This window comes from Salvia hispanica, chromosome 4 (genome assembly GCF_023119035.1).
Source record: "Salvia hispanica cultivar TCC Black 2014 chromosome 4, UniMelb_Shisp_WGS_1.0, whole genome shotgun sequence".
Taxonomy (NCBI): domain Eukaryota; kingdom Viridiplantae; phylum Streptophyta; class Magnoliopsida; order Lamiales; family Lamiaceae; genus Salvia; species Salvia hispanica.
In genome coordinates, this window is record NC_062968.1 from 42716102 (window position 1) to 42728424 (window position 12323).

The following is a 12323-nucleotide window of genomic DNA, read 5'->3' on the forward strand; positions in this document are numbered from 1 at the left end:
GAAATGAAGAAAACTAATCTAAACTAAATGAATCAAGTTAAATCTCAGAAATGGATGTGGATCAATTTACTAACGTCCTCATGCTCCAAAGTTATCGGACATTTTGATTCAATGATCCTTCTCCTAAATGTTTATTTCCCCATATTTATTTTTCATGTAATGATTATCATACTAAGTCGCTTAAAAAGTAGTAACAATTGTCATCGTTTAAAAAAAGTCGCATTTAGACGATTTGGTTGGAATGGATAAAACCTTTTTGCGCGATAAACCCACTCTCACATCCACATTCCAAGAAGCGAAGACGAGGCAATGTTGTCATCTTTTTCCGCACTTCCTCTCTGCAAGAGTTGCTGCTTTATCTCTCATCTCTCAAAGTATTGCCCTCCCCCTCTTGCTTTCTCTCTCCCCACTGCCCTCCGCCGTCAGTTGCACCTCCGGAAGCCTTCCACTGCTCCGTTGTTTGCTACCAATTTCGATATCAGTGAAGAAATTGAGCTACATGCCGAGATTCACGGACAAGAAGCGCCATCTGATGTAGACCTAGAGGAGGAGGAATTGGAGAATTTCGACGCTGAAGAACTTGAGATCGAGGCTAGGCGGGCGGTCAAGGAGTTCTCTGATTCCTTGTCTCGAGAATTGAACATTGGTTCGTTTTATCAAATTCGTGATTCGTGGAGCTATTTACTTTTTGAAAATTCTTCCTTCTTATTATGTATGGTGAAAATTTGGGGCGGTGAAATTTAGGATAATCTAGCTTATAAGCTAGTGATGGATATATGAGTTTGAGAGTGAAAGTTGAAGAGAGATGAAATTGAAAAAGGCTTATATTGTGGTTGCGATTGATAAGTGATTGCTGCTTATAAGATTATGAAAAATTAAGTTGGGGTTGAGGAAGTTATTTCTTTGTGAAGCTTATATAGGTAATTTTAAGGACTATAAGTTCAGGCAAACGCCTCCTAATTTTGGAGGTTTGAGGACTACATTTGAGATTTTTTTGCAGTTTTATTTGTGAATATGGATGCTGACATCCTGTGTTTGGATGTTTACAGAGGGTGAAGTTTCCAAACAAAAGGGAACTCGAGGAAAGCAGAAGAAGAACATAAATCCTATTAGCAATGTCAGTGAAACTCATGTGTCTTCTGGATCTCTGTTGTTCTTTTTGGGTGATTACCAATTTACCATGGAGTTTTAATTACAACATGCATTAAAGGGATATCGAAGTCAAGTAGATTTTGCTTTTAATGTGAGTTTGTAAATTCAGTACATTCAATCTAATAAGTACTCTGTATTGGAAAATTCTCACGAGCTTTTGACCCATGCCAGCATAAAACCTGTTTCCTCCACCTTGTGAGGTGTGACCTTAAAAAATCATAGATATTACAGCAAAAACAGTTTCTATACTTATGGACGTTTAAAATGCTGCTTCTAATTATCAACCTGATTTTCTTTATCTTGAAGCTGAATATTTTCTGTAGGGTAGAATTTTTCCTGGTGTTGATTTGGCAAGTAATTATTTGGCAGATTCCTGACCATCTTCTTCCAAAGGTTGCAATAGTTGGAAGGCCAAATGTTGGTAAATCAGCGTTATTTAATCGCTTGGTTGGGGTATGTACTGTTAGCTCTGGTTGAAATTGCTCTTGCCAATTTCATCTACAAGTATGTTGTGTTCGTGCCAATTGTTTAAGTTAATTCTGTATTTTCGATGGAATCCTGATTTAGCAGCAAAGTTTTATTTATCAGAGGTGCCTCTTTGCAGGGAAACAGAGCAATTGTAGTTGATGAACCTGGTGTTACCAGGGACCGTTTGTATGGTAGATCTTTTTGGGGTGATTATGAATTTATGGTAGTGGACACCGGAGGTGTACTTACAATTTCAAAATATCATGAAGAACGAGCTATATCAACAACAATTGGCATGGAGGGTATTCCTCTCGTCTCCAGGGAAGCTGCTGTTGCTAGGATGCCTTCCATGGTTGAAAGACAAGCTACTGTTGCTGTAGAAGAGTCTTCTGTCATTATATTTGTTGTTGATGGTCAGGTGCGTTTTCATTATTAGTTCTTTTAAGAAGCTTAATGTTGTGTACAACTAGTTTTGCTCCTGCCCGATGCACGGTAGCTAAATTAGTAGAAAAATATATAAGTAATTTATATTTTATGATTTTTTTCTCTATTATTGAGATTTGAATTTATTATAATTCATTTGATATCATTTTATAGTGTATACGTGTCAAATCAATGACCAAGATTCATCAACATGTTAATCTATTGATCATTATTAGGTAGTTATAAATTCATTAAAATATCTCTGGAATATTTATTTAAGGTGAAAGACTACTTTGTTTTAGTATACACTAGATTTCTAGGTTTTGTTCACGTTCTTTGACAAATTTTAAAAGAAACTGAACCTACACTACAGTTTGTTGTTGTTGTGAATTTTATGGAGTTTGTACGTTATAATGTTACATCACAAGTCTTATTCCTCATGGGAAGTCTATGATGAAGATGAACAATTAACAGGCAGGTCTGACTGCAGCAGATGTTGAAATAGGGGATTGGCTGCGAAAGAACTATTCACACAAGTATATTGTTCTTGCTGTTAACAAATGTGAATCTCCTCGCAAAGGTACCTTACAAGCGTCAGATTTCTGGGGTTTAGGGTAAGCGCTCTTTTCTTTTTTTCAAGTCAACTGTTTCATGAATACTTGTCATTGATCTCTAATTCTCTGTACTATTTAATCACTTGATGTAAGAGGGCTTAATGAAACTTATTTTTCCTTCAAGCTGATAAGCATATTAAGTTAGGGAGCCATAACTTAACCCAAACCCATGGTCAAAGGTAAAGGGTTGAGTCCCACTTATATGCCACTCTACACATTCATGTGGAACCAATTTGGGATTTCATATCAATCCATTCCCCTTTCAAACTAGACGTCCACGGATGACACACGCCCGGTGGCAAACCCTAACACAACTACACAAGCCCACCAACCATTTGCTGCCCCTTGGGCCCACATCTTCGGTGGCATCCCTTTGGTCTCACCTTCGGGTAGCCCCTTTCAGTAGGCCGTGACGTTTACCTCTCCAAATTGATAAGCATTTAAGTTAGGGAGCTCTAACTTAACCCATGATCATGATCAAAGGGAAAGGATTGGCACCCACTTTTATGCCATATTGCTATTCCACACTTTCATGTGGGATTCTTATAACAGCAAACTTTATAAAGTATGCAAAAGAGGAAAAGGTCAGGAGAATTGGAGACATGAGTGACTAGATGGATAACTTATAGTTTTACACATCCATTACTCAATTTTCTGTTCATGTTTGTAGAGATAATCTTGTCATCTCCTCTGTTCCCTTACAAAAGCCTATTTAAACTCATGCACAGGCCATACCATGCATAATATATAAAACTAATTTACAACTTAAAAATAAAATGGAACTAAGTAATTGAACTAATGCTTCTTCCTCTAATAATAATAGTTCAAAGGCGGCACACATTCACTATCATATTGCAGCTATGTTCTCTATCTTGACATCTAAATCTACAAAGATGCTGCTTTCAATCTATACAAAGAAAAAGGAAAAAAACTGTTAGTTGAATTAAGTTGGAGTATATATTATATGTGGGCACCTGTACTGGTATCTATGTTTAACAAGTTATTTTATTTCTTTGATCTACTAGGTTTTCTCCCCTTCCAATATCTGCTCTATCTGGGAGCGGAACTGGGGACCTTCTTGATTCTGTCTGTTCTCAATTGAAAAAGATTGAGGTTAGTTTTATTGCACCAGACAGTGAGATGCTTCAGCTTTTATGCTTTTAAATCATCGAGGATATGATCATTGGTATATCCAACCTATTGAAAAAAAATTTGTTATTGTAAATGATTTGAAAATAAAAATTGATTGTTTTCATCCCTTGCAGCATATAGAGGACCCTGATACGGAAGAATATGTTCCTTCCATTGCTATAGTTGGCCGACCAAATGTAGGTAAAAGTAGTATCTTGAATGCTTTGGTTGGGGATAATAGGACAATTGTCAGTCCAATCAGTGGAACTACCCGAGATGCTATTGATACTGAATTTACTGGACCAGATGGCCAGGTTGGTTAATGGAGCTTAACATTGTCATATCCTTTATTCCTTTGTATATTAACATGATCATAATTCTCTGTACAACCAACTCTGTCCCGTTTCCTCAACGAAAATGTTTCACTTTCTGTTTGACATTTGGATGCTCCTAAGTCCTCTGTACAGCTAATTTAGCATGCCTATAATGATTTCTCTAAATCAACATTACATGTAAATGTCTAAATGATGTTATCTGGATAGTGGTTTGGAACATCTCAACTTAATATTGCAGTGGAACTGTAAATCATTGAATTTTGTTTCATCTTTATGGTTTCCAAATCATTACAATTTGTAAAACCTCATCACTTGAAATTCTTAAACATGTCTACTGTAAATCCGAACAACAGATTTCAATATCAAGGGACTTCAAATCAATTCATTTGTGGCTCGTGTTATCTAAGAAATGATTTTCTGTTACCTTAAGCAGTTGATATTTCCTTTCTTCAGTATTTCTAGTTTTTCTTGCACTTAACAAGGCAGTTCTGAAGATGTCCATTTGATCTAACATGACTCTTAAAGCGAATATAACAAGAAACATTCAGTTCTGAACTTGAGTTAATGAAAAGCAGTTGGTAACTGTATATTTCATGTTTTTGCAGAAATGGCATCTAATAGATACAGCTGGTATCAGAAAGAAAGCATCTGTAGCTTCATCAGGCAGCACCACCGAGGCCCTGTCTGTGAACCGAGCGTTTCGTGCTATTCGACGTTCGGATGTTGTTGCCCTGGTAATTGAAGCAATGGCCTGCATCACAGAACAGGTAACACGAGCATAATTTTTGCAGTTTGATTAATGTTATGTATGCATATGTTGTTGATTATATCTATAAGATTCATGCATTTATGATTGAGTGAAAAACTGGACTAAATTAAGACTGTAAGTGTTAGAATAAAGAACCTCAAAATAATATCACAAAATAAGAATTATGGAACTAAATTAAATGAACTAACTGGAAAACATAAAACAACACTGGAGAGATCTCCACTCAGCGCCGATTGCTCAAATGTGTAGTTGGAGGATGCAGCATGTTATGTATAGTTCTGGGCATCTTTATAGTTAGTTTGGCTTCTCAGCTCTCTTCTAAATATTTGAAATTTATAAGTGGATTTGGAAGTTGAGAAATTGTACTATCTAAACTACAAGCACTATTGCAGCTTTCATGTAGAAGTGTTGTTGAAAAATAGCTTTTTCCTTGCAACTCCTGTATGGCTGGCTGATGCAAGAGTTCAATTTTAATTTTCCATTTCTTTTTTTGTATCTGTTCCATGTATCTTAATGAGGCTGTACTTTTTATAAACTCTAACTTGAGTAAACATCATGGTTTTGACTTTCAAGGATTTCAAGATAGCAGAACAAATAGAGAGAGAAGGGAAAGGTTGCCTAATTGTTGTGAACAAATGGGACACAATACCTAATAAAAACCAGCAAACTGCTATGTTCTACGAAGAAGATGTGAGAGGGAAGCTCCGTATTCTTAGTTGGGCACCCGTAGTGTACTCAACAGCAATAGAAGGACAGAGTGTTGACAAGTACGTTTCCAATTTGAGCTTTTGATGCAAAGTCACACTAAATTCATCCACATGTCTTTAAATCGTATTCTCATCTGCAAGAATTCATAAACTGTTTTCTGTTATATGTTTTCAGAACTTTGACCTAGTATTATCTTCTGCATGAATTCATAAACTGTGTTCCAATATATGTTTTCAGTACTTTGACCTGGCAAGCAAAAGTGTGGTCTTAAACTTCCTCAAATGTGAATGCTGATAAAGAAGTTATTTTATAGAATTTCTCAACCTTATCTTATGTACCCAGCTTTTAGTTATCTGAAATATTGAATTCTAAGTTTTTATCCCAACATGTTAGGAACTACTCCCTCCGGCCCACGCTACTTGACACACTTTGTTTTTAGCACTCATTTTGAGAAAATGATAATAATTATTTAAAGTGGAGAGAGAGTAATTATTCTCCCACTTACTTTACTCTCTCCCCACTTTAACTAATTATTACTCCCTCCGTCCCAGCTAAGATGACACATTTCTTAGTCGGCATGGGATTTTAGGAGTTGTTGGTTATGTGTTTAATTGGAGAGAGAAAAGGTGGGTGTAAGTATTAAATGGAGAGAGAAAGAGAGTTGAATATTTAATTAAGGAGAGAAAAAGTGGCTGAGTGTATTAATTGGAGAGAGTTTTCAAAAATAGAAACGTGTCATCTTATTTGGGACAAACTAAAAAGGAAAGTATCTCATCTCAAGTGGGACGGAGGGCGTATCATTTTCTCAAAACGAGTGCAAAAAAGAAGTGTGTCAAGTAGTGTGGGACGGAGGGAGTATTTAATTGCTTTTTATGCCTATCACAGTTTGTGGTTTACAATATTATACTTACAGGCCATGCGCCTTTTATTTGCTTGTTTTTCCTGATTTTATGCCCATCTTCAATTTAAGGATCACTGTGGCTGCTGGTCTAGTGGCAAAAGAGAGATCAAGGAGATTATCAACAGCAACACTAAATCAAGTTGTCAGTGAAGCTGTTGCATTCAAACCACCTCCAAGAACTAGAGGAGGAAAGAGAGGTCGTATTTATTACTGCACCCAGGTACTTATTGGCTTCTTTTCATGTCTTCATGGAACGATTACTTGGATGATTTTTCTTCTATGGGTGCATTCTCTTTTATGGAAGAAGGGAATGAAATTTTTTCACCATTTTCCTGCTTATGTGGCGTGGATAATTTTCCTCTTAAATAATTAAATTTTTTCAGGACAACCGTTTTCCCTAATTTTCCTCTTAAATGCTTGTCCTGCTACCTATTGTATCTGATTAACAAAATATTTTGCAGGCAGCTATAAGGCCACCTACCTTTGTGTTCTTTGTAAATGACGCTAAGCTTTTTCCTGAAACATACCAACGGTATATGGAGAAGCAGCTCAGGTCAAGTGCAGGGTTCCCAGGCACTCCAATTCGGCTTCTATGGCGCAGTAGAAGAAAGTCAGAGAAAAATGGTTAGTTAATACACAACTGCTGTGTCCTTAACATGCTCCATATGTTAGGCGATTGTTAAGATTAAATGCTTAAGAAAAAGGAAAGGTCTATGATTTTAATCCCGTGGTGACTTATCCAGCCTGAACAAAAAAATATTACTCGTATCAACGTTGTTCACTTAATTGCCAAAGAGCTGTTGTGTCACCTGCTGAAAACCAATGTAATCTCTCTTAAGTTGTGTCCGAAAATTGTGACTCGAGCTATTAAGTGAACAATGGATATATTTGTAATGTTTTTAGTTGAGACTGAAAAATCACCATGGGATCAAAGTTAGGCTATGACTTGAAAATTACCCTAAAAGCAAATAAACACTACACAAGTTTTGGCATTTCTTTTTTTTGCAAGAACATTTGAAAGTTGAAAATTGCAAAAGCCTAATCAGGTAATTGTTGTGCTTATCATGTTTCAGGAAAAGAAGCTTCTGTAAGGGAACAATGAAAACGATGTTTTCATTTGACTCTTCTTGCCTTAACTGTATATATTCGCAGCCCTAAATGCGAAGTAGGTGGCCATTGATTGTTAACTGTACAAGTGCATTTTCTTTGATTTCACATTTTGTAATAAACCAGTTCTCAATTTTTAATCTCAGATTCTTCAGAGTGGAAAATATGAAAAAAATGGGAAAACTATTGTCACCTTTTAATATAGAAAAAATGACTTAAAACTTTTAATGCTGAAAACATTATAACTAAGAAAGAATAAGAAAAGAGTTGCATGTATATAAATAGTTAGCTATGAGGTGAAAAAAAAAACAACTGTCATGTGCAAGTGTCTTTGACACGAATATAAATGAAGTAAATAAGTTAATAAAAAAATAGTCCCATTTTTTCATTTTTTGTTATTTGCTAAAATTATAGTCTCTGTCCATTTATTGTGAATGAAGATAGCATAAATTTATATAATTGAATATTTTAAATAGTGCATTTAACTTATGTTTGGCTTACATTGGAATGTAATCAAATGCATTATTTTTTGACAAGTATTATGTAAAATCATAAAAATGACTAACTAATGAAACTGTGTGTCCCTACACGATACAAATGGTGTGATCTTCTGTCTTGAAATAGAGGAGTGTAGGATTCAAACTCTACCATTTTCTACTCTCACGTAAAAAAGGGTAAATCGTTGAAAAAGTTACTATAAAATTTGGTAAAATTCTAATTCATTTTGTAACTTTAAAAATCTGTTAAAAGTATCCATTTGTTATCTCAATTATCACATAACAAAAAGATTCGATCGCCTACGCACAGTATAGTCTTGATGCTTTTCAACCAATTGAACCAAACAACATTGTTTTCTTTACTAATAAACGCCATCGTTTTAAATTAGGGTCTATATGATATAATACATTCGAGTTCATACTTAGAACCTAGATATTAGTCTCGGTATTAACATATCCTATAAGCCTATAATTTTAGCTATTACTACTATAAAATTAAATTGTCCACTTATATTAATATTTTAATGTTAATAAAAAGATATATTGCATTCTAATATCATGAAACTTTCAAAAAATTGGGTTTTTTCCACGGACTTTCAAATTGAAAAATAATATCATGAACTTTACCTGAATTTGTTATTTTCCACCAGCGAATTTTGTTTTGGCTATAATAATGGATTTAAGAACAATTTTGGAGGGTGTGATTCAAGAAAAACTATCTTCAAAGATTGAAAAACTTGAAGCCCTCGAAGTTATTGTTGAGAATTTACGAAAACAAAATTTCTGCATTATGATATTATTTGCCAAAAAAAAAAATTTGCCGGTGAAAAATAACAAACTTAGGTAAAGTTTGTGATATAATTTGTCAATTTCAAAGTTCGTGGAAAAAACCAACTTTTTGAAACTTCCATAATATTAGAGGCTAATATTCCTAATAAAAACTACATCAATTATTAAAGAAAACAGATCAATTTATGTGATCTGATTCTAATCCAACATATATTGAACAATCGCTCTCGATCCGGTTTCGAAATGTTGTCTTTTATTCCACGAATGTGTATGCATGTTTGTATGGAGTATTTAACATTACTCAAATTGGCCACTCTTGAAAGAAGGCAAAAAAAATATGGTATCGACCATTCAAGCACCTACATTTCCTCCCTATTATTAGTCACACTAGTGTCATGAATGTTGACTCCATTTAAAGTAATAAGTGGTTTTATATACAAATAAATAAATCATTATTAATGACGCGTCTCAAGTTACATTAATTAAAATTAATACCACTCTCCCTATATATGTGAATCACAAAATCAACCGGACAATGATTAAGAAATCAAACAACACATTTTGGTTGTGTATGAATATTGTGGTAATCCATTTTTTTGGAAGACCTCTATCTAAAGGAGGAGTATCACTTTGTGATACAAAAATATATGCTACATAAAAATATTTTTACATAGAGAAAGGTAATAGGAAAAGTAAAATTGATTATTCCTAATTTTGAGAATTTGTGATAAGATTGCAGGCTGCACTCTGCTACCATTATAGAGTAATTTATTGTAGGGTAAAATAGAAAAAAAAAATAAAAATTATGAAATTTGGTCAAATTCTGCTAATTCCTGTAATTTTAATAAACGACTGAGTACTTATATCATAAATTTGATATATTTCTTAATCATCACGTAGTTTATGATTCAGGGGAAATTTTGTATGCCTTTGGCAAACAAAAAATATCATACTACCAAAAGATTCGACTATTTAAACGATGTCATTCATACATTTAGTGATTTATAGCTTTAATTTTTACATACGTACAAATACATGGATAAAATTCAGAAATGTGGCACAATAAAATTTTTGCTATGCGACAATCAAGAAAATTGTCAAAGCTATGATATAGTAATTGGTTGTCTTTTAAAGTTGCGGGATAGATCAATATTTTGATAAAACTTCATGTTTTTTTCCATTTACCATTTTTTATGTGGACACATCATATACATACACCTATACATACACTTCTATATATAGTTCAAGCATTCCCATGCCATTTCCACTTTTTCCTGCATTTCTACTTCTCTCAATCCCAATTTTTCCCCTTTTCTTTCCTTTCTCAGCTCTACTTCTTCAATTCTCCAGCAATCAAGTAATTCTCTGCTCTATTCTATACCTTCATCTGCGTAATTCAATCTTACCATTCGCTGGAATTAGGAATCCCAAGCTCAAAATTACTAGGAAATGTGAAATTCTGAAAAATGTTTGCAATTATTTCGTCAACCCTACATTTATTGTTTTGTATGTGAATTCTGCATGCATTTATTAGCTTCAATAAATGAACTGCGGATCATCGTTGTTGTTTCCATATTTCGTAAATACGGTAGTAATCGTCCATGAAATATTCAGCTATGAGTTGTGAGTTTTTTTTTTCCTTGTTTTTGAAGATTTCGTGATTGTTTGCGATTAGCTGTTTCGTGTGTTCATCAATTGAGTGTTGATCTCGCATTAATTTATTTTTTAAAATTGTAGATGGTTTTAGGTAATACAGTTCTCTGTTGTAGCAGTTAAAGTTCCGGATTCATCACCTACTTATGTTGTGTTATCACTTTTCGTTTCCATGTTTATATATGTGAATTTCACATGTAGCCATGGAAGTATATAACTCAACGATTTCTGCATAATGTATTAATTAATTTAATTTGGTCCGTCCTTTGATTTTTTAGCTGTTTTGTGGATTATAAGGTTTGTTAGATGTGAATTGTGATTGAGAAAATGGGCCGCAGCAGTACTGCTGAGAGTGAAGATGGCGTGGTCTCTGCTGAGTCGCCTCTGAGTAACGATGGCGATAATTTTTGTGGAAGCTCTAGTGGGGGCACTGTTATGAAGAAAGGTCCGTGGACATCGGCTGAGGATGCAATTTTGGTTGAGTACGTGAAAAGACATGGAGAAGGCAACTGGAATGCAGTTCAGAAGCATACAGGGTTTGCACGGTGTGGGAAAAGCTGCCGGTTGCGCTGGGCTAATCACTTGAGGCCAAACCTGAAAAAAGGAGCATTTACATCAGAAGAAGAGCGTCTTATAATTGAGCTTCATGCAAAGATGGGGAACAAATGGGCGCGGATGGCAGCACACGTAAGCTTCAAGATTCCCTTTCACTTGTGTATGGTTTTTTCTGGCATTATTTAGAACCTAAAGTATTTGATTGGATAGTAGACTTTGGAAAGACTCCCATGGTGTTTTTATGTAGATTGGGTGATTGTAGTTTGATGTTCTTATATGATGGTTGCATCAAACATATTATCTGTGGTCTGTTTGTGAGATCAAATTTTCTGTAAGCCTTATAGAGAGTAAGAACTTAAACATCAGGAGGTAGTCTAGGTGAAGAATGGTAGGTTAGTTCCCATTAGCATGTATTTTTGGGCTTACAGTTGGTGTTTATATTGCTCTTCTTTTAAAAGAAGCAAATCGGTACTTCTCATGTCACCATCTAATACTCACTTTTTTCAGTTGACACCTCTCTGGTGGAAAGATAGGAACGAGCTAAACAGTGAACATACTAAAAATTTATTTGCCTAACTCTCATTTATAGTAATTATTGGTGATGAAAATTTTCAAGTATCATGAAATAAAAAATTGCCATTGATAAAAGAAGATACCAAGATGGCAACGATATGACATTCTGATGATGAAATTAAGTAATTAACGTGCAATGTGCGGTTACTATAGAAGTGCTGCATGCAGATAGATTTTATGGTTGAAAGAACTACACAAAAACGAAAAGAGAAGGAATCTCAGTACATGGTAGGTTAAGAATATCTTTCAGGAATTGCCAAATTATCCTCTGATTTTTATATTTATATAATTGGTCTCTGCACGTTCAGATATAATGTTATTTGAGTTTCAAATAATATTTTAAATTCTACTATTATTCATTCTTATCTCTGACCTTTAGTTTTTCCCCTCTAATTTAAGTTGCCGGGGAGGACAGACAATGAGATAAAGAACTATTGGAATACTCGAGTAAAAAGGCGTCAACGTGCCGGTTTGCCCCTTTATCCCCCTGATTTATGCCAACACTCTCTTCCGGAGAGTCAACAGCAACTTAGTCCGCCCAGGATATATAGTGGAGATAAAGCATGTGACATCTTGCAAAGTAATCGTTACCGGGCACCTGATATAGCGTTTGGTAATTTTAATATTTTAACATTCGCACCAGAAATT

The 12323-nt window shown here is 34.7% G+C and overlaps 2 protein-coding genes across 5 annotated transcripts; both read left to right on the plus strand.

Moving 5' to 3' along the window:
• Positions 1 to 269: 269 nt before the first annotated feature.
• On the plus strand, positions 270 to 7748 carry LOC125222556 (GTPase Der-like). Of its 4 annotated transcripts, XM_048125233.1 has the most exons (12): positions 270 to 646; positions 1050 to 1117; positions 1522 to 1605; positions 1757 to 2038; positions 2518 to 2657; positions 3683 to 3770; positions 3923 to 4102; positions 4729 to 4890; positions 5466 to 5659; positions 6571 to 6721; positions 6963 to 7125; positions 7575 to 7748. In XM_048125233.1, exons 1-12 carry the CDS (start codon positions 310 to 312, stop codon positions 7601 to 7603), a joined length of 1878 nt encoding a protein of 625 aa, XP_047981190.1. In that variant the 5' UTR covers positions 270 to 309; the 3' UTR covers positions 7604 to 7748. The 4 variants fall into 4 exon arrangements, with proteins under 4 accessions (XP_047981190.1, XP_047981191.1, XP_047981192.1 ...); XM_048125234.1 differs by lacking the exon at positions 1522 to 1605; XM_048125235.1 differs by lacking the exon at positions 270 to 646 and having other exon boundaries at positions 1071 to 1163.
• A 2386-nt stretch (positions 7749 to 10134) lies between these two features.
• LOC125221118 (transcription factor GAMYB-like) lies at positions 10135 to 12320 on the plus strand (the record flags this gene model as incomplete). The annotated part of the gene is made up of 3 exons (XM_048123242.1): positions 10135 to 10251; positions 10845 to 11234; positions 12075 to 12320. Coding segments are annotated over exons 2-3 (606 nt in total), but the record flags the coding sequence as incomplete, so codon positions are not given.
• Positions 12321 to 12323: the final 3 nt, after the last annotated feature.